Source organism: Eulemur rufifrons, chromosome 7 (assembly GCF_041146395.1).
Source record: "Eulemur rufifrons isolate Redbay chromosome 7, OSU_ERuf_1, whole genome shotgun sequence".
Taxonomy (NCBI): domain Eukaryota; kingdom Metazoa; phylum Chordata; class Mammalia; order Primates; family Lemuridae; genus Eulemur; species Eulemur rufifrons.
The window spans coordinates 148,580,291-148,606,557 of NC_090989.1; the positions used below are offsets into that span (position 1 = coordinate 148,580,291).

The 26,267-nt window shown below is 37.5% G+C and overlaps 1 protein-coding gene across 2 annotated transcripts in view; it reads left to right on the forward strand.

The window, feature by feature from the left end:
* NKTR (natural killer cell triggering receptor) overlaps nucleotides 1–26,267 on the forward strand; it is a 58,534-nt gene extending 32,267 nt beyond the window's left edge. The window contains exons 6-16 of one of the 2 annotated variants that reach the window (XM_069475576.1): nucleotides 7,061–7,090; nucleotides 7,673–7,818; nucleotides 9,407–9,629; nucleotides 10,304–10,459; nucleotides 12,940–13,027; nucleotides 13,528–13,673; nucleotides 14,931–17,819; nucleotides 20,099–20,194; nucleotides 20,905–20,961; nucleotides 21,475–21,579; nucleotides 23,433–26,267. In XM_069475576.1, coding sequence (XP_069331677.1) covers nucleotides 7,061–7,090; nucleotides 7,673–7,818; nucleotides 9,407–9,629; nucleotides 10,304–10,459; nucleotides 12,940–13,027; nucleotides 13,528–13,673; nucleotides 14,931–17,819; nucleotides 20,099–20,194; nucleotides 20,905–20,961; nucleotides 21,475–21,579; nucleotides 23,433–23,520 — 4,024 coding nt within the window. In that variant the 3' untranslated portion in view covers nucleotides 23,521–26,267. The remainder of the gene's footprint in view (nucleotides 1–7,060; nucleotides 7,091–7,672; nucleotides 7,819–9,406; nucleotides 9,630–10,303; nucleotides 10,460–12,939; nucleotides 13,028–13,527; nucleotides 13,674–14,930; nucleotides 17,820–20,098; nucleotides 20,195–20,904; nucleotides 20,962–21,474; nucleotides 21,580–23,432) is intronic. The other variant, XM_069475577.1, reaches the window with a different exon arrangement.

The following is a 26,267-nucleotide window of genomic DNA, read 5'->3' on the forward strand; positions in this document are numbered from 1 at the left end:
GGAGCAGCAGTTCTGGCAACTGAAAAAGAAAGGATAGTGTAAGGGTGGATGGTAAAATACAATCATCTTTCTAGTTCCTGTTTAATAGGCTTAATAAGGATTTTTAATATATCCTGGCAAAATTGGTTTTGTAGTTTATGTTATAAATCTGTTACTCTGCAATTCCTAAGGAGTACATTTGGTGCTGTTAGTGTGGGTATTTGCAAAATATCCCTCAAGGATTCTTGTGCTTTATGCATTAGCTATTATCTCCATTACTTAAACATTTAAAAACTCCCTTCCTTAGGCATACATCATTTTTCTTAAACATAATTGTGCATATATTGCTTTATTTGGCTGGAACAATTATGAGTATGATAAAAATCAGATTTTCTTCTATAAAGCTGTTGGTAATTTTTACAGTAACTGCTTATTTCTACTACTGTATTAGTCATAATGATGTTGCTTTTGAGGGCTTATATAGAAGAAAACTGATTCTTTTTGGAATATAGTAATGCTTAAGTAATGTGAAAGAAGTGATATATGGCTAGAGAAACAGCGATTTGTTCACATGGAAGCATTTTTGAAGGAATTCAAAGATTTGGGAGCAGAGTTACCAAGTTAACTTGGTGCTTATTCATTTTGTCCTTTTTATTATTTATTTTTTAGGTCAAAAACTCAGAAGAAACTACAATAAAAGCTAGAATTATAAAGTCTTAGAGTAGAAAGGATTTAAAGATCTAGTCCAATCTTTTCATTGTATAGATAATGCTAAATAAGGGAGGAAAACCATGTAAAATTCCAGGTTGTAGAAATTTTCCTCATAATCTGGAAGGTTTTTAAAAAAATTTTCTATTTGTGTATCTTCATGGGGTACAACTGCGATTTCACTACATTGATATATTACATTGTGAATTTTCAAGGCCTTGAGAACATCCATCACTGGAGCCATGCATGTTGTACCTACCAAGCAGCCTCCCATCATCTACCCCCTTCCCCTGCCCCCACCTCTCTGAAAGAAATTGGTAGCTAGAAAAAGAATGCTGCTCACTATAAGCTACATAATTTTATTAACCACTCTTCACTGAATTTATTTTAGTTAAATATTAGAAGCATCAAGCATTTTGCTGGAAAGTAAAATGACATTCAGGGAAACATTTTTCCCCTTTTGCTATTAGTAGTAGTTTATTAATTCTGGCTCTAATTTTCATTGTCTTTATGTACAAGGGCTGTCCGGAAAGTATCCAGCCATTGTTAATATAACAAGAGCAGTTACATGGCCAGATATTTTGCGGACAGCCCTCGTATAGTCATCAAAAAGGTAAAGAAGATGTTGCATAAAATAGTGATGAAAAAGGTCTGGTATATAGTTTATAGCTTTGTATTAAGTAACTTCTGGAATAGAACACTAAACTACCTGTCAGGAAGCCTTGGTTTTAGTTCCTGTGTACCTTAAGGGAGTTTTTGTCTTCCTTTTTTTTTTTTTTTTTTTTTGAGACAGAGTCTCACTCTGTTGCCTGGGCTAGAGTGCCGTGGCGTCAGCCTAGCTCACAGCAACCTCAAACTCCTGGGCTCAAGCAATCCTCCTGCCTCAGCCTCCCAAGTAGCTGGGACTATAGGCATGCACCACCATGCCTGGCTTATTTTTTTTCCACATATATATTTTTAGCAGTCCAGATAATTTCTTTCTATTTTTAGTAGAGATGGGGTTTCGCTCTTGCTCAGGCTGGTCTCGAACTCCTGACCTCGAGTGATCCTCCCACCTCGGCCTCCCAGAGTGGTAGGATTACAGGCGTGAGCCACTGCGCCCAGCCTTGTCTTCCCTTTTTTATAAAGTGTCCCTACTTTCAAAGATAAAGTAAACATTTCTGGACATAAAAAGAAGAAAGTGTTTTGTAGGGTGCTCCTAAGTTTCTGAATATGTATAGAATGATTTATGTGCAAACATTGTCTTGCATAAAGGAAATAGTTATAATTGCCTAGTTTTCATCAGTCTGAAAGGTGCCTCGAGGAAGCATTGGGCTCATCATGCCTAAATCAGGAGCAGCAGCAGTCTCCTCAGCAGCCGCTGTTAGAACATTAGTCTGTGCAAGACTTATATCACAGCCTTGGAGCAGAGAGACCTGTAAGGCTTTGGAGAACAGTCTCTGTCACTGGCCACTGTTAGCTGTCATAATAATTATAAAAACATAGGAAAACAAGATCATATAGAAAAGTCATACTTTGAACTTTAAACAAAATGTTTTATTTTAACAGTTATAAATAGGGCAATGGGGCAGAGGACATAAGAAGTTCTAGAATACGTTTTATATCATTTAACAATTAGACTTGCAAGTGGCTACTCACTGGAATGGGAGAGGAGTGCTGATCAGAGTAGTGGAGCATGGGGAGTTGAGGAGTGGTAGTGGTTGGTTTTAAGGGGTTTATAAAGCTATGTTGACAGTTATAAAGCTGCACTGACATTTTGGGTAGCAAAAGATTTGAGATGCAAACGCCTTTTCTACCCAAGTATTCATAAATTTATATGAGAAGAAATGCTAGTAAGTGTTAGTAACATAAGGAGTTCTAGCTTTTTCCTTCCTTTTTGGGGGGAATACCTTCATAGCTTAATTTCAAATTTTTTCATGTGCAAAGATGTTCATAAAACTTAACCATAAGCCAAGTTCTCTGAATAGCAAATATCATCCCTAACATTTAGGCTCAATATTACTTAATGTGTTTGTGACATATATATTAGCAATGTGGAAGAAATTTTGTATCTAGTAATGTTTGATGCATATTACTGTAAATAACATTGGCGCTGAATTTTAGAAAGTGCTTCTATTTTGGTGACTTTGGGAACACATAGGTAGAGCATTGTAAAATTTACTTGGTTAGTTTCCATTGCCCTTACATAAGCTTTGTCATTTTGTACAGTTTGGTGCCTCTTCCATGACAGTGTGATAATTTCAGGAGTTGAAGGAAAAAGAGATTGCATGGTAATGGCTAATTAGACAGAAATAAATTATCTTTATTTCCCTCTTATGTACTACTTTACACCTACAGTATCTTATTTTTCACAACATTCATTGAAAACACATTATTTCAAACATGTTCGTTTTTCACAATAATTCATGTTATGTCTTTACAAAAAGTTAGAGCTTATTTTTAAATATTTCAAGATTTAATATGTTCAGAACTCCTATAAAGCACTTTGTCCATGGTATAATAGGGTTTCAGTTTGAGTAGTAATAGGTGTGTTTTAAGTTTAAATACAGTTAAAATTGGTCAGTATGTGTGCTTTGAAAAAAGAAATTCTTTATAATGGAGAAAATCAAAGATTAGACAGGAAAAGAAGATAATGTGGCCATGATTTGGTAGCACACTCTTATGCTTTCATCTCTCTTTCCTTTTTATCTTCCGAGAAGATCCTTAAAATTCTAGTTACACTGCTTTACTTTATTATGTTCAGTGCCTTAACTTCAAAGTGTATGTAATGTCAATGAATAGTATCTACAGCCCAAACATTTGCTCATTGACTATTGAAAGTGGTCTGTTGTGATGTGTGATTGAAAAAGGGTTTCAAATGTAGAAGCATGGAAGTTTCTTTAACTATTTGAAGTGAATTAGTAAAAAGTTCGTTGAAATTTATTTGTTTTGGATTCTCTTAACTCAGTTTTTTCCAATGAAATTTTTGCTTTCAACTGGTAGTAACTGCTTCTGGGCATTCAGATTTTTATATTTATGTATGTCCTCAAGATACATTATTCTCTTTTTGAGAAAAATGTTAGTTGTCTTAGCTAGCTTCTGGCATTCGTGAAAGGAAATATAATGTGTTGTTAATAGCTATTACTGGCACTCTGGTGTTAGATATTAAGGATCTGAACAGATTCCCACTTCAGCCACAATGCTTTTCTTAAACATGACTCATCTCTACATAAATATCCTATATGAAAGAAAATTTAGAGCCCTCCATTTTAAAAAGCTTTCTTGCTTTGCATAAAACTTGAAAAATATTTAATTTTGAAGTTATATTGATATTAAAACATAGATTCAGTCTTGTCTTAAAAGTGTATTACAATTTATTTCTTGCCATTTTTGTGTAAAATTTACAGAAAGAGTGTTACATCGTGCGCTCCAAAGGTAATGTCTCATTACTCTAAGGCTCTCTCTTTTTCTTTCTTTGCCTTTATCTCTTTAATCCTATTGTTATGTGAATTGAAATATTTTAAGGAAAAAAAAAAAACCTTTCTGCTTGATCTGTATAGCAACAATACATGTAAAACAAGTGTGTTTTATGGTTCATGGTTAATCCTGGGAAGTATATTTTAATTTCAGTGGCTTGTTTCCACCAAGTTCCTACATATCTTCTGGTGGGGGAGTGGGGTTATATTTTATGTACTGGTTTTAGATCTCATTTCAGTGTGGAACTAGTCATTTCTGCATAAGGTCAAAAGCTTCTCTGATAATAGTACAAAACTGTAGATTGTTTTTGGAGTAACAGTGACACTTTAATTTCTAGGATTTATAAAGTTTAAATGAACCCTTGCACATACATTCTTTAAGTAGATTCGGGGTGGGGGAAACTGGAAAATCAGTGTCTCTAAGCAATAAGAGTAAATGGAAATACATAAATATTAATAGGTCTTATAATTTGAAATGTTCTTCATGGTTGTTTCTCCTTTAGGTATGTTTTCATAAGTATATATAAACTTAAACTTACCGAGCGTATGTCATCACTGCACAGTTGTTAAAATAGTTTTTTAAAAGATCAATATAACTTTTTGAAAATTGAAAGTTTTGAAAGATCAGTATAATTCAGAATTAGTGGGATGAGACCTGTGCCCATCTTAGTAGAATTGACTAGACTGGACTGAACATATTGTTTCCCCCTACCTTTTTTGTAACCCCATTTGGCTAATGTTGTCTGTTTATCCATGTCTAGTATTAGCCCAGCGCCAGTAAGCCTGCTTTACATTGGGATTTCTACTCCTGGAATGTAGGCTGAGAACCCCAGTGGGCTTCTTTTTGTTAAATACTTTCAGTATTCTTAACATATAGTCAAACCCAATTAAAGTACAAATGTATATTTCTGCATCCTGGTTGCAGATGCAAGTAATGGGCTTAAATTATTTACATCAGTTTAGGTACCATGGGCAGGCTGAGAGTTGTCCTTGAAACAAAGAGTTGTTCCTGTCATCATTTATTTCCTTCACTACTGCAATAAAGGACCACGTTTGTTTATTCTTCAGTTTTCATTTGAATTAAAAACAAAATTTGAATGTCATAAAGATAGCTATTCCATCCTCAAAGTAAGCGTCAGGTAGTATGTTGCCGCATATCATTACACTTAGCTTGAATGTTTTATCTCACCATTTGCTCCAAAGGTTTGCCACAGGGTGGTCTTTACAGCATTCCTATTAGCCAAGATGGCAAATTAAATTGGCCTCTATGTTTTAAAAAAATCTATAGCTTTCCCATACCACAAGATCTGAGAGTTGTGAGAGAGGAAGAGGAATGTATCTAATCATTAACCATTGTTTTCACTTCTGCATATTTGAGACTGATCTCTTACGTTATAGAAAAATTTTACCTTTTAAAAACCATCTTTACATCTTTCATATAATGTACTCACTGTCTAGCTCCTGTACTGATTTCTTTAGTGTGCTTTGGTAAAGTTTTATAGTTATGGGAAGCACATTTCTATCTTACTGTCCAAGGTGGTTTCTGGTTGCTAATGTAATGGTTTTAAGCATTAGTGGCTCACAAATTTGCTAGATTTTCATTTTCTTTTCTTTATTTCTTTTTGCTACCTTTTTTTATTTTTATGATTATGTTGGCTTGAATTACCACTTCTCAGTCTTCTAAGGAATATTTGAGACTCATGATTTTAAAACTTAGTATTTCCTTTAAAATTCTGGAACTTCTTGACATTTTAATTTTTTAAATTAAATTCTGTAGTGCTCTTACAGAACTGAATATTCTTAATGTAAGTATAAGCATTACAATCCTTGTACAATAAAGATTTTTAGCATTGTTGTGATGGCTAAATTTGTGTTTTTTTAACTTACATGTATAGAATTGCCTTAAAATGAATATAAAAATTTATATGGGAGATTCTCACACAATTCACAGCTTTAACATGGCCTGTTATCCAGCGACCTTTTCTGTCTTTCACATATCATTTCTCATTCTTATAAACCAAGATGCTTGTGTATAATTCAGAGTCTAATTAATCTGCTTTTGAATTTTTTCTATGTAGTGTAAAGATGTGTGAAAATGCTATGGGAAAACCAGCGTGGGTTAAAAATACCTTAACCATATGTACCCCATAGGCTTCCCAAGAGCGACTATCTGACAGTTTGCCACTGTAGAAGAAGCTGGTTGGGTGTTTTCTGGGCCATGGGAATTTAAAATGTATATTGTTATCCATCATTACTTTGCTGTCAGAAGTGTTGGCAGATTGAAGGTTTTCTCCCTATCACATTTTCAGAGTTGCTGTGTCAGAGCTTCACTTTGGGTGAAGAAAGAGGGGCAGGAAGTTCTGAAAACAGGACTCCCGAGGCTCACCTCTGTCTGTCTGACTAAAAGAGGCAGACTGACGCAGTATGAGAAATAACAAATTAAAAAACTCATTTAAGTGTGTGGGGCAAGTGTTGATCACAGTTTTTTTTTTTCCAGAGAGCAAATAATAGCTGCTTTTTCTTATTTAATGATGCTGATAAATTTGGGTTTTTCTTATGTTTGTTTTTGTTTTTTGTCATTTTGGATTTGAGAATAACTTTAATTTTAATGTCTATTTATGCTATATATTTATGGCTATATGTCAAATGAAACTTATTTCATATATTATGTATACATGTATACTTTAATAGAGGTGATTTTATAATTCATTATAATCTTGAAATTTTTTTATCAGTAAAATGGGTACTATTGCTGTTTGGGGGTTTTTAAGGTTAGATGTATATCACGTTTAACTTTTTCCCCTATTTTTTTTATCTTTACTTCTTTGTTCTCTACATGCTGTGTTTAAACCCCTCTGCTCTCTTCATCTGAACACATCGTTTTTGACATCATCTTTGTGTTGATGTTTATTATACAGTACTACAAAACCTGCTCCGCACCTGGATGGGTAAGAATTACATTCTTATTACCTCGGAGAGGTGTTTGGGTGGCAGGCATAAAGACAGATAGATTATTGGACCATGGGTAGCCCTCAAGGGGGCACTCTTGATGTCTAGGTTAATCTCCCATGGCTAAGCTCTTTCTTAAGGATCACAGAGTGTAGTAGTTTTGAGACTCCATGGCTCTTGTATCACCGAAGGGGCCTTTAACTGTGCCCAAGAATGGGCTTCTCAGCCGTGCAATCTTGAGGACAGTTTCTGAATATCAACTGTAGTCTGAGTGTTATCAGACTCTTTACCCTAAAGTGGTTAAGAAACATTGTTTGTTGGTTGGTTGGTTTAAATTCTACTGTCCAGACTTAGGAAGGAACCTTTGTTTTAAAGTTAGAAAGCTGAGGCCTAGTTTGAGTAATTGTTGTTTCCTTTTAAGAAGCAGATTTCAAATTCTCATTCCCTTTTAGTTGCTTCATACATCAAACACTTTGGTTTTATTTTCAGGTCTGTGGACATGTCATTTATTACATTTGTCTTGATTATTGTTCATAGCTTAATTATCAAACCAGTCATTTTTAAAATTTGTGTTGTGACAGGGTGCATGTTGTCTTTGGACTGGTTATTTCTGGTTTTGAAGTAATCGAACAAATTGAAAATCTAAAAACTGATGCTGCAAGCAGACCTTATGCAGATGTGCGAGTTATTGACTGTGGGGTACTTGCCACAAAATCGACAAAAGATGGTAAGAGCTTTTCTGAGGTGGAGGAAGCGAGGACACAGGTAAAGCATTGTTGAAGACTGTAACTTAAAGATAACCTCCTGGATTTCAGTAGTGGAAAAAATTCATTCTATTAATAGGTATTGCAATAACTCTTGATGCCTCTATACCACACCCTTCACATCTAACCCATCAGCAAATCTTAATTTTGTCAAATGTCACCTCTTCTTATTACTTTGCCTTGCTACAAGCCTGACCCAAACCACTGGTATCTTGTGTCTGGATTATTGCAATAGCTTCATAACTATTTACCTTGTCTCTGTCCTAAAATGTTTTTTCAGCAATAGTAGCCTCCCAGCTGGTCTTATTGTTTATATCCTTGGCCCACTGTGGTATGTCCTGACCAGCAACCAGAGTGATCCCTTCAAACCATACTTCACATCCATGCCACTCCTCCTGCTCAGAACCCTCCAAGGGCTCCCTTCTCAAAGTCTTGACAGTGGTCTGTAAAGTCCTAGATGTAAGGTTTTAAGAACGGAGTGGCCGGTGCCAGAGAAAGAAAGACAAGCAGAGTTGAAAGGGATAAGTAAAGAGGCTTTATTGGGGTGCTCCCGGGTGGGGGTTATGGGTCCCAAGAGAGGGACCCAGGTGAGCCTCATGGTCCCACGAGTGGAACCAGAGAAGCCACCCCGCCCAGAAGTCTGGGTGGGCTTATGTACGTACGTTTTTTAGGGGTGGGGGATGGGAGTTTCTCTGGAGGGAAGGTTTTGGCAGGACGAGTGAGGAATTTCTTTGTTTCAGCTTTAGGGCAGGTATGGAGGAGTAGGAGGGGCTGCTTCTTTTTCCATTAGGGAGGGGAGGGGTGCCCGCCACCAGCCTTGCATTCCGGCCTTTTAGTGATAATAGGGCGCCTTGGTCTCTCTGGCTACTTCTTGCCTTTTAGGGGCGTAGTGGGGGCTATGGGAGTTTCTCTGGAGGAAAGGTTTCCACGGCGGGGGAAGAGTGAGGAATTTCTTTGTTTTAGCTTTAGGGCAGGTATGGAGGAGTAGGAAGGGCTGCTTCTTTTTCCATTAGGGAGGGGAGAGCTGCTGGCCACCAGCCTTGCACTAGAGGTTTGGCTTTCTGCTGTCTTTCTGACCACTTTCCCCTCATTCATTGCCTTCTAGTCACACTGACCTTTATTTAGACATGCCAATCACTCAGAGACTTTGTGCCGGCTGGTCTCTCTGTCTGGAACACTCTTCATTAAGATGTCTGCACGGCCTCCTCCTCTGCTTCTTCAGGTCCCTGCTCAAATGTTATCATAAACTACTCCCCACACTCCCTATTTATTCCCTTTACCCTGCCTTTTTTGAATTCTTAGTATTTATTATTTGTCATATTATGCAGTTATTTATTTTCTTGTTGCCTAACCTGACTAGCATATAGGCTTGATGAGGACAAGGGCTTTGTTACCTTTTAAAGTCTTGCCAGTAATCGTATTATCAATTGAAAAAAAGTTTATTTAGATTTCATTTTAGTTTGCTATATATAAAGCATGTTTTTATTTTTTTACTCTGAAAGGTAGGCATGGAAGTCTAGTACTAATATTTTTGTAAATATTTCTTATAAGTTTTTGAGAAGAAAAGGAAGAAACCAACTCATTCAGAAGACTCGGATTCCTCTTCCAATTCCTCTTCCTCTTCAGAATCATCTTCAGAAAGTGAAATAGAACATGAGAGAAGCAAAAGAAGGAAACACAAAAGGAGGCCAAAAGTTAAACGATCTAAAAAGAGACGAAAGGAAGCAAGCAGTTCAGAAGAGCCAAGAAATAAACATGTAATGAGCCCAAAAGGGTGAGTGTAAAACACCAACGTAGTCTTAACTAAAAAATCAAATACCCAGCCTTGTCAACAAAGGGAGATTCCCGTCTCTACAAAAAATTTAAAAATTAGCTGGGTGTGGTGGTGCATACCCATAGTCCCAGCTACTCGGGAGGCTGAGGCAGGAGGATCGCTTGAGCCCAGGAGTTCGAGGCTGTGATGAGCCATGATTGTGCCACTGCACTCTAGCCCAGGCAACAGAGTGAGACAGTGTCTCTAAAAAAAAAAAAAAAAAAAGCAAATAAACACCCTGAAATGGAAAAGGTATGTGTAATTCCATAAATTCAGTTTTTATTACCTATTGTTGAAAAGGAATAACATTTTTGAACTTTATCTAAATTGAAATCTGGCAAATCTAGGAATAGGGAGCATAAGCATTTCATATCAAAGATTTGTTTGTTTTCAAGTGAAAATAATCTAAGAAACTCTTAAAAGAAAAAATTTGACAGTTTTGATTTCAAAATTTTAATACTCTGGGTTTTTCCCTGGGTTGATTATATATTCTCTGTGAAAATTATATAACCCTTTTGAGTGAGACTTGTAAGCTATCAGTAGTTATGCTGTTTTAATATGTTAATTTTATGTGCTTTTATTATTATGAAATGTAAGCATTACACACCTTAATTGGTGTCTTTGTTCTTTTTAAGTCACTCTGAGAGGAGTGATACCAATGAAAAAAGGTCGGCCGATTCAAATGCTAAAAGGGAAAAACCTGTGGTGCGGCCAGAAGAAATTCCTCCAGTGCCAGAGAACCGATTTTTACTGAGAAGAGATATGCCTGTTGTCACTGTGGAACCTGAACCGTAAGTAGGGTGACTAAGCTATATATTTTCATTTCTCTGACAGACAGTTCCATCAGCTCATTGCAGTTCCACACTGATTTACTGAATAGGACCCATGTTCAAAACACTTTGAAAGATACTGTGGGAGTATTAGATTAATGAATGATATGTAAGATATGGGAGATACCAGATTAATGAGTGATACGTACCCTACCTTTCAGAATTCACATTATACTAGTAGGGAAAGGAAGTTGGGCAAGTTGGTCAGGAGAAAAAGTTCTTTTTTTCTTCTTTCTTTCTTTTTTTTTTTCTTTTCTTTTTTTTTTTTTTTGTTAGGGGAAAAGTTCTTATTGGGGAGGTCTGGAAAGATTTCATTACTGATCTTCCTGCCTTTGGTTATCATGAGGTTTTGGTTATCAGTACAGAGTGTTAGTTGAATTCTTTGAGTCCAGTCAAGTGATGAAACGTGTTCCAGTTTGAATAGTGCATAATTAATTGCATGGTGATTGGAGATGTAGTTTAGTATCATAAATATGTTAGTGTTAACTTGGTCAGAGATAACTTCTCTGTATTGCAAAAAGCTAATGTGTGGCTGTAGATTTGGTCTCAAAAAATAGTATTTAATGTATTTTGTGTGTTAGACTCAAGTTCATAATTATTAAAAGAAAGTGTTACAGGAACAGAAATACCAAAATGGCTGGTGTGATAGAGAAATTCCTTATGGAGAGTTATCTTGAAAGCTGAGAAGTTGTGTCCCTGTTTGCAGTCAGGTGTCTACGTAAGGTGATCATTTAGTTCATTAAATATTTTTATACCTGATATTGTCTTATTTTAAAAAGCTGTTACAAAATGGTATGTATCTTTGAATTAATAGCTTAACATGATAATGTTTTTATTATTAAAAATTGTAGCTTGTGAATAAATTTTAGTAGAATGTTTCTTATAATAAAAAACACCAAGTTCATAAATTCATTTGGCTTTCAAAAGGTAGGAAACATGAAAGATCAATTTCAGTATTACATGCTAGGAGTCAGTAAACTATGGCTCATGGACCAGATTTGGCCCACTACCTGTTTTTATATGGTCCATGAGTTAAACATGGTTTTATATGTTTGGGCGGGGGGTGGGGGGGATAAAAAAATAGTAATATTTCATGACTTGAAAATTATTTGAAATTTATATTTCATTATCTATAAATGATGTTTTATTGAAACACAACCACACCCATTTGTTCACATATTTCCTTAGACTGTTTTTGTGCTACAATAGCAGCACTGAGTAATTGCTACAGAGTTTGTATGTGGTGGTCTCATCCCTTTACACTGCTACAAGGTACACTAAATTAGTGATGTAGCTACAGCTTGCCAGTATTTCATGTGCTGCACATATCAGACATCTGTGTGGAAAGATGTTTTTAAAGATGAATGATGAAATACATAAAATTTCATTATAGATCAGCATTACCAGATGAACAGCATTAACATCTGTTTTAATAAGGAACACTAACTTTGAACCCTAATGAAGCATTAGACCTGTGTTACAAAAAAAGATGATTATTATTATATTTAAAATTTTGTCAACAGAACATTTGTGGAAATTTATTTTCTTTTTGAAATTAGATACAACAAGACATTATATGGTTCCATTTATATGAGTTTCCTAGAATAGGCAAACTCATAGATACAGAAAGTATTATAGAATAGAATTTATCAGGGGCTGGGGAGAGTGAGGAATGGGGAATTAGTGTTTAATGAGTACAGAGTTTCTATTTGGGGTGAAGAAAAAGTTTTGGAAAGACAGTGGTGATTGTTGCATAGTATTGTAAATGTAATTAATACCACTGAACTGTACATTTAGAATGCTAAAAGTGGCAAATTCTGTATTTTATATGAAACACCACAATTAAAAATGTATTTTAAAAATGCTTATTAATATAATGCCTGACACATAGTAATTGCCCAATACAAGCTTGCCATTATCTTAATAATAATAGACACAAGATAAACTGAGTGTAAAAAGACTTCTCATGCAAGGAGAACTGTAGGTGTCACAAAAACTATGCCCTTAGAATTACCCATGTGCTAAAGGAGCAGATTCAAAGCATTGAAGGAAAGGTAGCTTACAGTAGAATGGGAGAGACAAACTATAAAAAATGACCAAAGCCGAATTAAGCATCAGAGTCAGGAAATACTTCAGTATTCCCTTAGAACACCACTGTTTTGACAAGAAACATCCAAAAAAAAAAAAAAAAAAGATTTTGTTTTAAGGTAGTAGTGTGCTTTAAAAGATAGATACTAGTATGGTGTTTCTAAGCAATTGGGTTTACTTTTTTTTTAAGTTTTGTCATAAATAGGGGTTTCCTTAGAAAATTAGATTATGTATAATACTTCATTCTACAAAAGTATTGGATAATTGAAGTATTTTGGTATTATAAGGGCATAATTAAGAAAAATGCCTAGCATTTGCTTATTTTTAATTTTCATCACAATCTTCTTTTCTAGGAAGATTCCTGATGTTGCACCCATCGTAAGTGATCAGAAACCATCTGTATCAAAGTCTGGACGGAAGATTAAAGGCAGGGGCACAATTGTATGTGTGTTAAGACTTTTTTCAAATTACTTACCTAAAGAGTGAAAATTTTTTACCTATATGCAAAATCCTAGCTATAATTTTAGGTATAATACAAAATCTGTTCAAGAAACTAGTTGTATTTTCCATAGTTATGGGAAGGTACTGCTGTTAGATCAGAGTTTACTGCTATGTTTGAATGGCTTTAATTAAGTATGAAATGAACACATGAAACAATTAGTGAGGATGCTAAGAAATCTTAGTATGTTGAATAATCTAGGCTAATGAGTATAACCATTAGGACTTTGAAGAGGAAAATTTCATATTGGATTACAGGTGAATCTCAGCCTTTCCCTTCTCCTTTAATGCCTTATGTCTGAAATAACTTCATACCATTCTTTTGGTACTTGAATAGTTGCCTTTGATGGAATCTGAGATTGGGCTTTACCTAACTCTGTCCTATAGCAGACTGTCATCGATAGGCATTTTTAAAATAGTTATTCCCTTCTTTGTTTTTAAAGCGCTATCATACACCTCCAAGATCAAGATCCTGTTCTGAGTCAGATGATGATGACAGCAGTGAAACTCCTCCTCACTGGAAAGAGGAAATGCAGAGATTAAGAGCATACAGACCACCAAGTGGAGAAAAATGGAGTAAAGGAGATAAGTAAGGGCTTTGAATATAAGCACAATCCTGTGTATGCTGTATTTTGAATGTTAAAAGGATAGAAACTTTATTCTGGATTTTTCATTAAAGATTCATAGTCAGAAACTGTGACCAAAGGGAATACATTTGGGAATACTTAGTGAAAGTTGTGCTGTTAACTAGATGGGATAAATGGCTTTGGGGGGCTTTTAAGTCAAAATTCTGCTTGCCTTAACAAAAGCTATAAGATCTCTTTTTCAATTTTAGAAATAATTAGGACTTAAAAATTATATAGCAGAATCTTTCCTAGCCAGGTCTCTTAGTCACTGATGAATTAATTGGTAGATAGGAAAACTTGTACTTAGCGCGTGCATTAACTTTTGACCTCAAGGACTGTTGCTTCTTTAGAAGTATACTCATCTCTTACCCTCAGTGACACCCCGCAGTGGAGATCAATTGTAGGAATGGGCTGTCCCCACAGTAGCTAGTGAAAAGTATAACAGTGGGACCTTGTGTAATTCTTTATGATAGAATTGTTTTTTTTTCTGCAGGTATCCTGCAGAGGGGTTTGAAATTGGGAGAAGGAGGAAAAAGCGTGCATCTACTGTTTGGGGGTGGCTTAGACATAGTTGGGAACGTTCAGTTTGGAGCCCTGAAATTACCACTGAGATTGAAAAAACCTGCATCTATTTTCATGTACTTTTTCCTCGATTTCTGTTTTAAGTTAAACTAACTACAAAAAGTCTTGATTACCTCCATGAGGCAGAGAGAAAAGAACAGTCATGCTAGCTTCTTAAGAAAAAGAGGCTTCTCTTAAAAAAAATTTGGACAACTAACTTGTATCTGCAGAGAATCAACAAAATTGTTTGGAAACTTGGTTTGACTCTCCTTCAAAAATTTCTCCTGAAGGCAGAGGGCTGCGAGCAGATTACAGCCAAGAACTCTTACGCTTTGAGTTCAGCACTCCTCTTGTGATTAGTTGGTTTGGTTTTTAAAAACATTGTCCTATCAAATTTGAAATCCTTTGCGTAGCTTAAAAAAAAATCCTTTTGCAAGTGAATCTATCAGTAGTTGTTAGTGTGTGTCTCTAATAAAGTCAAGACCAGCTCTGTAACTCTTTGATTCATGCTTCCTGCGTGTGCTTAAAGTGTGGATGGAGTCAAGAACTTTATCATTAGCAAAGCTTTGTCAGTGCTCTTGCATTCAAAACAAATATGTTTTAAGGCATAGAAAACATGCTTATAAATAACTGCATGCATATTATGTCCTTTTCTGTAGATTAAGTGACCCCTGTTCAAGCCGATGGGATGAAAGAAGCTTGTCCCAGAGATCCAGATCATGGTCCTATAATGGATATTATTCAGACCTTAGTACAGCAAGACACTCTGATAGTCACCATAAGAAACGCAGAAAAGAGAAAAAGGTTAAGCATAAAAAGAAAGGTAAAAAGCAGAAACATTGCAGACGACACAAACAGACTAAGAAGAGAAGAGTTGTCATACCCTCTGACATGGAATCCTCAAAATCTTCCACTCGACGAATGAAATCCTCTTGTGATAGAGAAAGGAGATCTCGTTCATCCTCATTATCATCTCATCACTCATCAAAGAGGGACTGGTCTAAATCTGATAAAGATGTTCACAGCTCTTCAACCCATTCCAGCAGATACTCATACAGATCTAAATCTCACTCACGGTCTTATTCTAGAGGAAGCTCAAGATCAAGGACTGTATCAAAATCCTCATCGCGTTCTCGAAGTAGATCAAAGTCCAGATCTAGTTCCAAGTCCGAGCACCAAAGGACAGCATCAAAATCACCAAGAAGAATAGCTTCTCAGTTAAGTGAAAGTAAACCAATTAAAACAGAACCTTTAAGAGCAACAGTGCCACAAAATGAAAATGTAGTAGTACAACCAGTGGTAGCGGAAAATATTCCTGTAATACCATTAAGCGACAGTCCCCCACCTTCAAGGTGGAAGCCTGGACAGAAACCCTGGAAGCCCTCTTACGAGCGAATTCAGGAAATGAAAGCTAAAACAACCCATTTGCTACCCATCCAAAGCACTTATAGTTTAGCAAATGTTAAAGAGACTGATAGTACATCATCCTACCACAAAAGAGGAAAAAATTCAGAAAGCGATCGGAGTGCTTATTCAAGATACAGTGATAGAAGTTCAGAAAGTTCAGCAAGGTCAAGGAGCAGGTCTTCTAGGAGTAGGTCTTATTCCAGATCATACTCAAGGTCACGTAGTCTAGCTAGTTCACATTCAAGGTCTAGGTCTCCATCATCTAGATCTCATTCACGAAATAAATACAGTGATCATTCACAGTGTAGTAGATCATCTTCATACACTTCTGTTAGCAGTGATGATGGAAGACGAGCCAAGAGGAAACTTAGATCCAGTGGGAAAAGAAATAGCACTTCAAATAAAAGGCACAGCAGCAGCTCTGAAAAGACACTTCGCAATAAATATGTCAAAGGCAGAGACAGGTCTTCCCATCAGAGAAAGTATAGTGAAAGCAGGTCATCTCTAGATTATTCTTCAGACAGTGAACAGTCCAGTGTTCAGATTACACAGTCAGCCCAGGAAAAGGAGAAGCAGGGCCAAATGGAAATAGCAACTAATAAACAAGAAAAAAACAGAGATGAAGAGAAATCTAAGCCTGAACGGGAATGCCCTCATTCAAAAAAAAGAACTTTGAAAGAGAATCTTTCTGATCACTTTCGAAATGGCAGTAAGCCCAAAAGGAAGAATTATGCTGGGAGTAAATGGGATTCTGAGTCAAATTCAGACCGAGATGTACCTAAAAACAGTAAAAATGATTCTCGGCCATCTTCTGATAAGGAGGAAGGTGAGGCCACATCAGATTCTGAATCAGAGGTCAGTGAAATTCACATCAAAGCCAAACCTACAACAAAATCGTCAGCAAATACTTCACTGCCTGATGATAGTGGCACTTGGAAATCAAGCAAACAGCGGTCATCAACTTCTGATTCTGAGGGGTCCTATTCCAATTCAGAGAACAATAGAGGAAAGCCACAGAAGCACAAACATGGGTCCAAGGAAAATCTTAAAAGGGAACACACCAAAAAAGTGAAAGAGAAATTGAAAGGGAAAAAAGACAAAAAGCACAAGGCTCCAAAACGAAAACAAGCATTTCACTGGCAGCCTCCACTAGAATTTGGTGAAGAGGAAGAGGAGGAGATTGATGAAAAGCAAGTTACTCAGGAGTCAAAAGAGAAAAAAGTTTCTGAAAACAGTGAGACCATAAAAGATAATATTCCAAAAACCGAGAAATCCTGTGAAGAGGGCAACCTTTCAGGTAAACATAACACAGTGACTGTTTCATCAGATCTTGATCAGCTCACTAAAGATGAAAGTAAACTCAGCATTTCCCCCACAGCTTTAAATACTCAGGAAAATGTAGCGAATTCTCCTCAAAACATTCAGCATATCGAAGAAAGTGTCCCCAGTGGAGTGCAGGATGTACTTCAAACAGATGACAACATGGAAATTTGCACTCCTGATAGGAGTTCCCCAGCAAAGGTAGAGGGGGCTTCCCCGCTAGGAAATTCACAGCCTGACACCCAGGATAGAAGTGTTGTTCAGAAGCAGAATGTGCAAACAGAAAATCCTGAAACAGAGGTAGTAAAACAGGAAAGCAGCGTGTCCGAAAGCAAAGCACTGGGTGAAGTAGAAAAACAGGAGAGCAGCTCTGCCAGCTTTGCCAGTGCCGGAGAAAGTACTGAGAAGGAGGTGGCCGAGAAGAGCCAGGTCAACCTCATGGATAAGAAATGGAAGCCCCTCCAAGGTGTGGGGAACCTAGCAGCACCTACTGCTATCACCACCATTGCTGCAGAAGTTAAGGCGTTGACCACTGTGCCTGAAATGAAACCACAAGGCTTGAGAATAGAAATTAAAAGCAAGAATAAAGTTCGGCCTGGGTCTCTCTTTGATGAAGTAAGAAAGACAGCACGCTTAAACCGGAGACCAAGAAATCAGGAGAGTTCAAGTGATGAGCAGACGCCTAGTCGGGATGGTGATAGCCAGTCCAGGAGTCCAAGTAGATCTCGAAGTCAGTCTGAAACCAAGTCAAGACACAGAACGAGGTCTGTCTCCTATAGTCACTCAAGAAGTCGGTCAAGAAGTTCCACGTCTTCTTATCGGTGAGCAATACTTTCTTTCCTTTTTTTTCCTCCCAAGGAGAGTCTTTTATTGTTTAGCTTGGAAGAACATCAAAATTAGGGAGAGGATCACTGTTTCCAAATACCTGGAAGGGAATAAGAGGTCTTGTTCCGTGTGACCTGGAGAACAGATTGAGGACATAGGGAGTGGGAATTTCCAGAGAAGAAATTGGGCTCAATGTAAAAAACTGTTGCCATCAATTAAAGCTCTCTAGCAGTAGAAATGAGTTGCCGTGATGGGTGGCGAGTTTTCCATCTTTAAAGGTGTGAGGCTGCTCCCTTGCTAAGTCTGTGATGCCTTAGAAGGGAATCCTGAATTTTAGAATATATAAGATTTACAGATTAATTAAGCTAACCTTCCATTTTTACGCATGTGGAAGGTGAGGGGCAGAGAGGCAAAGTTACCTGCCCAAGTTGCTCTTTATTTAGGTAGAGTGGGGGGAAGGGTAAAAATGATCATCTTTAGATTAGATTTGTTATTGTTCAAGTTGCATCTAACTTTTGTCATCAGCATAGAATAGATATTACAGAGAATGAGAATTAAAAACTAAAAAAAGTTGGTATTAGTGGTATGAAGTTAATAAATAGTTGTGTTGCATTTTTTCCTTATAAATATTTTATGGTTTTACCTGTCTTTTAATTGCTCATATCCCTTATTATACTGTGCTTGACTTTCATCATTTGAACTTAAAATAGCTTAAGAATCTTTGCCTATTTTTTCCTTTCTAATTATTCATCAGTCTTTTTCTTCCCTTGCTCACCTAGACTTCTTAAAAAAGGAAGCATCACATACCATATGTGATAACTATCTCCCATATTTACTCTTCCGTTGCATGCTTGCTGTCTTTCGTGCCCTCCCTCCCCCGTCTCACTAAACTGACTAAGGCTTTCAGGTACTTGTGCATGGCCAGTGCCAGGGCATGTTTTGAGCCGTTCTGGAAGCCCTGTGCTCCTCCCTCCCACACCATTCCATCCATCTCTTCCTCCTCCTCTTGGCCTTTTCTCTGAGTTCCTACTGCTAGATGCAGTTGCCTGTTGAGCTACTCCAGCTTGCTCTCTGCTCACGATCTGCCTTACCATTTACCCTGAGACAGCTTGGAGCGGATGGTGATGCTGGCCACTCTCCTCATTTACCTTCCTACTACTGCTTTAGAGTGGGTAGTGTTTCATTTTATAAATGAAGACAGTGAGGCATAGAAAGGCTGAGGAATGTGTTCTCGGGCTATGTGGCTAACAGGGTGGATAAGCCTGGGCACTGCCCTGCCTCCCTGGGCCTGATTCCCCTCACTAGGCTGGGAGCTCCTTGAAGCCAGGGACTGTGTTTTCTTCATCTGCCAGTCACCTCACAGGGTCTGGCTTTATACGTTTTGGTTGAATAAATGACTAGAATCTCATTAGAACATAATGTATTCATCTTCTTGTAGATAAACTGGAAGCAGGTTATATCTTCCAAAACATAAGTACATACTGAATAAAACCTGTCATGGTATTACATAAATAGCCTATACACAGAAGTATTATTCTGTTCCTGGTAAAAGGTTCAAAGGAAAGGGGGGGGGGGAAGTGAATGCAGAGAGGCAGAACTGTACTACTTAAGTTTTTATTTATTTTACTAAATATTAAATAGATATAAAAATAAATGATTAAAGTATAAAAAAATATAATAGATACTCAGGTACCTGCCATCTAGCTTAAAAAAACAGAGCTTTGACATACCATGCCACTTCCTTTCCTCTCTCCTAGCATTAACCATTATTCTAAACTTTTGTTATAATTTTGTTGTTTTTCTTTATAGTTTTACCAGAAATGTTTTTATAAATAAAATCTTTTTATATATATAGATGATCTACATTTGCCTTTTTTCACTCAACATTGTGTTCTGCAGATACACATGTAGCTGTAGTTCATTCATTTTCCTACTTTAGAATGTTTCATTGTATGTCTATATGCCTTAATTCTTTTTAATCCATTTTGCCATTAATTGAGATGTGGATTATTTCCTTTTTTGATGCTACAAATATAGCTCCTATGAACATATTTGTACCCCTCTTTTCTGGTTTTTCTTTATTTTATTCTTCTTGATTTAAACCACGGTTGTTCCTGGATTGCCTCATTAGCTGTCACTGTCATAGCTACTGTGAGGATTTTGTGAGAGAACTTTCTTCTTGTTGTGTTTTCCCCTTCCTGCCCTGCCGGTAATTAACTTTAACACCATGGGGAGTTAATATAATTATTTGTTTTTTCACTTGTTTTAACTGTAGTTCAAGAAGCTACTCTAGAAGTCGGAGCAGAGGATGGTACAGCAGAGGCCGAAGTAGAAGCCGGAGCAGTTCCTACCGCAGTTACAAAACTCACAGGTAAGCTTGTGATCTCACCCTGCAGTGTGGTCTCCATCATGTCCACGTTTTAAGAGCTGCATAGGCAGAGTGGGCTAGCTGTTGAGAAGAATCTTGTCATGGCTGAATACCAGCCTGGCCTATTTTCTTATCTACTTCTTTCAAAGAGCTATGGAATTCTTTCTGGCTATTCCTAGGATGGGATCTTCTCATAGTGAGGCAAGAGAAACAGTAAAAATATTTAAAAGAGGCCCTTCCACCTCCACCTCCCCCACATACATTTTCTTAATCTAAGTTCACATCTATAATCACCTCTTGAGATGGGTTAGAAATTGGGATAGAGAGGGGACCAAAAGGAAGAAGTATGGGGGGTGGGGCAGCAGATTTCTAGTTCTCCTAAGCTTCTTTCCCTCTTTTTCCACGACTACAGCTTTACTTTACTTACAGGTGTCCTACCTGCGCAGACCTTTCCCCTTCCTCACCTAATTTAGAGCCTTCCCAGTGACTTTCTTTATGTGCATCTCAGAGAACTACATAAAACTTCATCTTTCTTATGAAATCCAATAGGCTCTTTAAAAAATCCAATATACTTTTAATATTAAAACAAAATAAATATAGCTTAGGATTTCACTGTATTTTCACCTTGATGGGCAAATAAATGTCTAGATTTCTGGTATGGCCTGTCGTGTCCTGATCCATAGGATGATGGTCCTTTGTGTGATTACTATTAGGACATCCAGCAGGAGCAGATCCAGGAGCAGCTCCTATGATCCCCACAGTCGGTCCAGGTATGAACAGGGATTGGGTAACTACCTGTGGGGCAGAATTGAAAGACTTGTTTTATAAACTCTTAGTTCAAAGCATTGTATTTTATTGAATAACTTAAACGCATATATTTGTCTCCTGAAATCATATCCTTTCTAAATGAGGTCTTTTTGACAATTTTTATCTGTTAGTCTATTTATTCCAGTGTCCAAAATGACAATTAATGTCAAATTATAATGGCAGGTGTTTATTGAATATAATTGCCTAATAAGATCCACCAGATTCAATCAAACTAACTTGGTATTAATTTTGTGATATTTTTCAATGCAGAAAAGAAATTAGCATTTTTCTCTTTAATATGGTAAGTCTGATTTGGGACAATTGTTAAATGTTTTCAGTACTTATTATGGAAATGTGTCCTCACACTGTCATGTAGTGCCCATGTTCTAAACTAGAACACTCTTCCTAAGATTCTAAAAAGAAACGGGAATATATGAGTATTGGGGAAAATTTAATGTGTGTTGTTGCTGTTAAAGCAGGTCCTACACTTACGACAGCTATTATAGCAGGAGTCGGAGTCAGAGTAGAAGCCAGAGGAGTGACAGTTACCACCGAGGCAGAAGTTACAATCGGCGAAGCAGGTGGGTCTCTCTCCTTGAGTGCACTGCAGGTTACTTTGGGCACTTGTGAGATGTGTGAGGTGATGGGCTGCTAGTGGAAGAGAAAATGTAACCTTCCAAGGATAGAAAGACTTTCTTTTCTTTTCTTTTCTTTTCTTTTTTTTTTTTTTTTGAGGCAGAGTCTCACTCTGTTGCCTGGGCTAGAGTGCTGTGGCGTCACCTTATCTCACAACAACCTCAGACTCCTGGACTCAAGCAATCCTTCTGCCTCAGCCTCCCAATTAGCTGGGACTACAGGCATGCGACACCATGCCCGGCTAATGTTTTCTATATATTTTTAGTTGTCCAGATAATTTCTTTGCATTTTTAGTAGAGATGGGGTCTGGCTCTTGCTCAGGCTGGTCTGGAACTCCTGAGCTCAAATGATCTGCCCGCCTCGGCCTCCCAGAGTGCTAGGATTACAGGCATGAGCCACCGCACCCGGCCACTTTCTTTTCTTGAATGTCAACAACCCACAAGCAGCTACTAAAAGTGGCCTGTATATTAAGTGTTGCCAGGTACTATTTGTTGGTTATTACTCATGTTTGAATCTAAAATGGGTTTTTAAATTTCATGTATACTTGGACAAACCTTTCTTTTAGAAATAAAGAGACTAGGCCACCCAAACTGGGCCCACTGGCTTAAATAGGACTACTTGCTATAAATAGCCAATTTGACATTTTTTTAATAAAATATATAAAAAGTCATCATCATTTGCTTCAGCAGAATTGAGGTTTATATCTTGTTAATTATTTAGTAAGATATATTTTTTTCATGTAATACATGTGTTTTATATAACATTTTGGCTACTGCATAAGTCTTCATGGTGACTTTTGTAATGTCACTTTCTGCTGGCTTCTGGTCTTACCTTCCCCCACCTATTGCAACTACAGTGATCCTTGTAAAATATCAGTGTAATCTGGATACTCTCTAGCTTGAAACTCTTCAAGGACTCCCTATTCCCTTCAGTCATGCCCAGCCTCCTTAGCATTGCATGCAAAGTCTCTCTGCTTACCAACTCCAGCTCGGACTCTTTCTGTCCTCCCTCCTTTGATGTGCTGGAACCTTTCCTTCTGCCTGGGAACACATACACCCTCTCTACCATCTCCGCTTTTGCTTCCTGAAATGGCCAGTTCCCACCTACCCTTCAGGTCTTCACTGCAACCCACTGCCCCCGGGCAGCCCTGCCTGACTAGTAACCCTGACATACAGTCCCTCCAGGGTGCCTCTGAGACAGCCTTTGCTCCTCTTGGGGCTCTCATTGCCCCTAACTTATTTGTCTTAACCACTGTTCTATACTAGCCTGGAGCCCCAGAGAACTATGCTTGGTCTACTTTTATTGGGGAAGGCCCCAGCATGTAGCAAAATTACTGGCTCTCAGTGAATATTTTTCAAAATAACTGAATGGTAACCATAACCAGATCCTCTTGACTCAGTGTTCCAGTGGTCCTGTTCATGGCCCCCCATTTTGGTTTCCATATCTTCAATGAAACTATTCATGTACTTTTCTCTCATTACTTCCTTACATGATCTAATCAAATGTTGATGTTCATGTTATGTAGCACAGAAAATTACTCTCTGTTGCATGAATGGATTTTAAGTAAATTTCCCAAGATATGATGTTTATTTTATCTTAACCATGATACTACTATTTGTAAAACATCTTTGAAAAGTCCACAGTGTTGCCATAGTCAATACCCGACTTGTTCACCCCCTGTGCTATGCTGCATCAGTCATGTTTTCCAGTAATCATATCAAAAAAGAAGCTACAAGAAGAATTCAAAGGGTTGATAGTTAAAAGGTTTTTGTATATTTTGTTTTGTTTTGTTATACAGGAGTTGTAGATCTTATGGCTCTGACAGTGAAAGTGACCGAAGTTACTCTCATCACCGGAGCCCCAGTGAGAGCAGCAGATATAGTTGAAAACGTCCTTTTTTGATACGAATTATATCTTATTTGTAAATATCTGGTAACTTAAAAATTTAAGAAACTTAATGGCAATCTGTTGTTCTATTTCAATATTAGAGATGACTTTCAAAGATAGATACTTCTTAATAGCTACTCATTCATTTACATGTACGCAGAAGAATTTAGAATACAGACATGTCTCCTAAAAATATTTTATGCCACATTTTACAGTAGGCAACTATGGAAATGAATTTCATTTTCTTGAATCAAGAAATCGTGAAATTTATCTAAGTATAATTTGCAATATTATTTTAAGACTATTTCTCTCCATTTCATGTATTCCTTAGAATACAGATTCTTTTTGCCTGTCTTTCCGGTTTTAGCATATATGCTGCCAAGCATAGAACTGTGAAGGAGAACTGTTAAAGGCGGCCAAATATTTATATACCGATTACAGAGAGTCTTGTACATATGTGCTCTTTGAAAAACAAACCACCCAGAACTGATACTGTTGGTAGCCAGGAGTATAAGGCAGTGGCTCTGGAGTTCTTTATTCATTCCTTCTTTGCTGTTTCAGAGGATCAGGAAAAGTGGTCATCATACGGCCCACAGAGTCTATATTACTGCAGGCTGTGGGCAAGGTTAAGAAGAAAAATCAGCCTTAATTATAGATACTTTCACTGTCTACAAGAACTTAATATTTTATGTTCTTTTTAATAAATAGTATCGGAAGTTTAAATTGTAAAAAACAATTCTATTCCAGTTCATGCCTTGGTGCTTGGTACTTCTTGGTGCCTCTTTAAGCATTGTTCTTATACATCAGAATACCAGAAAAGAAAGAATTTTTTTTAAATCACTGGCACCAAAAGTGGTTTCTTTTGAGCTGTCTTCACTTTGAATATTTAGGGGGCTTCTCTCAAGAAAACATATGGGTTGGGGGGGTCCCCTGCAGCAGGCAGGATTGGCAACAGGAGGCATGCGGCCACCCATGCCTGCTGTATTTGTGTGCCTCTTGGAAGAGTGAATTGAAGAATGGACTTAAAAAGTATCACCAAAATCTAACTGCCACCATCCTGGAGATGTCTTGCAAGGCTTTACTTTTAAGTCTCTCGAGTAAGGGATAGACTACAACAGCAGCTGAAGGATTCTAGCCAGCATGTTTTCCTGTTTCTGCTGTGACCCACACTGAATGAATGAAGCCTTGCATGACCTGAGTAAACCTAGGATAAGAGACAGGGGACAAGGGGTCGAGGGTACTGCATAAATTACACATTTTCATGGTTTTGGGTGATTCCTCCAAAAATAGTTTGACCTGTAAAAACTAGTTTGATTTTTTAATCTTTACTTTGAGTTTTTGCCCCAAGTGTACTTAATCACCTTAGTGCCAGATTAATCCAGTTATGCAGGGGAAATTCATATTGGATGTTTGATGTAGAACTCTGCATCGTCCTACCCCAGGCCACGCCTGGTGTATTTGGGAAGCGGGAAAGAGCCCTCAGTTGGAGGGATCTGACAACCCTGAATGGATGGAGAGGTGACCTTGGATGTATTAAAACTATCGCCCATAGAAGGTATGAAAACAGGGTTAGGTGGTCAGTTGTTTGCCAAGTCATTAGACAAAAGTACATTAGAAAACAGGACTGAAACAAACAGTACTTGATAGTGAATGTAAAACAATGTGTGGATTCATATTTAGGGTTTTCAAAAGTTGCCTGCAAAGGAAATTAATACTACTCAGTGGGGAAAAAATACATTCAGAACCCAAACAGAAACTGCCAAAACTAATTATGTTAAGAAAAGTTACTCTTGGGCAGTGTATTTATTAGTTTTCTATTGTGGTGTGACAAATTACCCCAAATTTAGCAGCTTAAAACAACACCCACTTACTAGCTCACAGTTCTGTAGCTCACGGGTCCGGCATGGTATAGCTGGATTCTCTGCTCAGGGTCTCACAAGGCTGGAAGCGAGGATTGGGAGGGCAGCATTCCTTGATGGAGGCTCTGGGGAAGAATCTGCTTCCAGGTTCATTCAGGTTGTGGACAGAATTCAGTTCCTTGCTCGCTGTCAGCCAGAGGCCTCTCTCTCTCCCAGGTCCTTCAGGTTGCCCACATTCCTCCTTGTGTGGTCCCCTCCATATTCAAGCCAGCAATGACCCTTCAAGTCTTGCTCTTTCTCGTGCTTCAAATCTCTCTGCCTTCCTCCTGTGTTTTATGGGTCCATATGATTAGCTCAAGCCCACAGAGATAATCTGTTTTAAGGTCAATTGTGCCATAGAACTTAACATAATTTCAGGAGTGGTATCTCATCTCATCATATTCTTGGATTCTGGGGATTAGCCATGAAAGGGGGAAGGGCATTTCAAATTCTGCCTACCACAGGCAATAACTTTGCCCATCTCAGCTGTGGGTAGAATTTTATCCTAAAAAGATAGGCCCTAGAAGCCTCATTTCTTTTCTCCGTGGAAAAGGACAGCCCTCTGCTGCCGTGTTCAGCTTGTGTGTTTACTGAAGTGAACTACGGAAATAGCTTTTCTTCCTAAAGGGGATCGTTCTGTATTTTGAAGTTATTTTTTAATAAAATTGAATTAAGTTGTGTATTGTGCTTCTTAATAGAAAATGCATTATTGGACTGTTTTTGTAACGTCCTGTTTATTGCAAATAGCTAGTATTGTTCAAAAACTGTAGAAAATACTTTTGTACATATTAGCAATGTCTAATTTGTATACACTTCAATTAAGTTTCCCTAAAACTTGAAAGGGGACC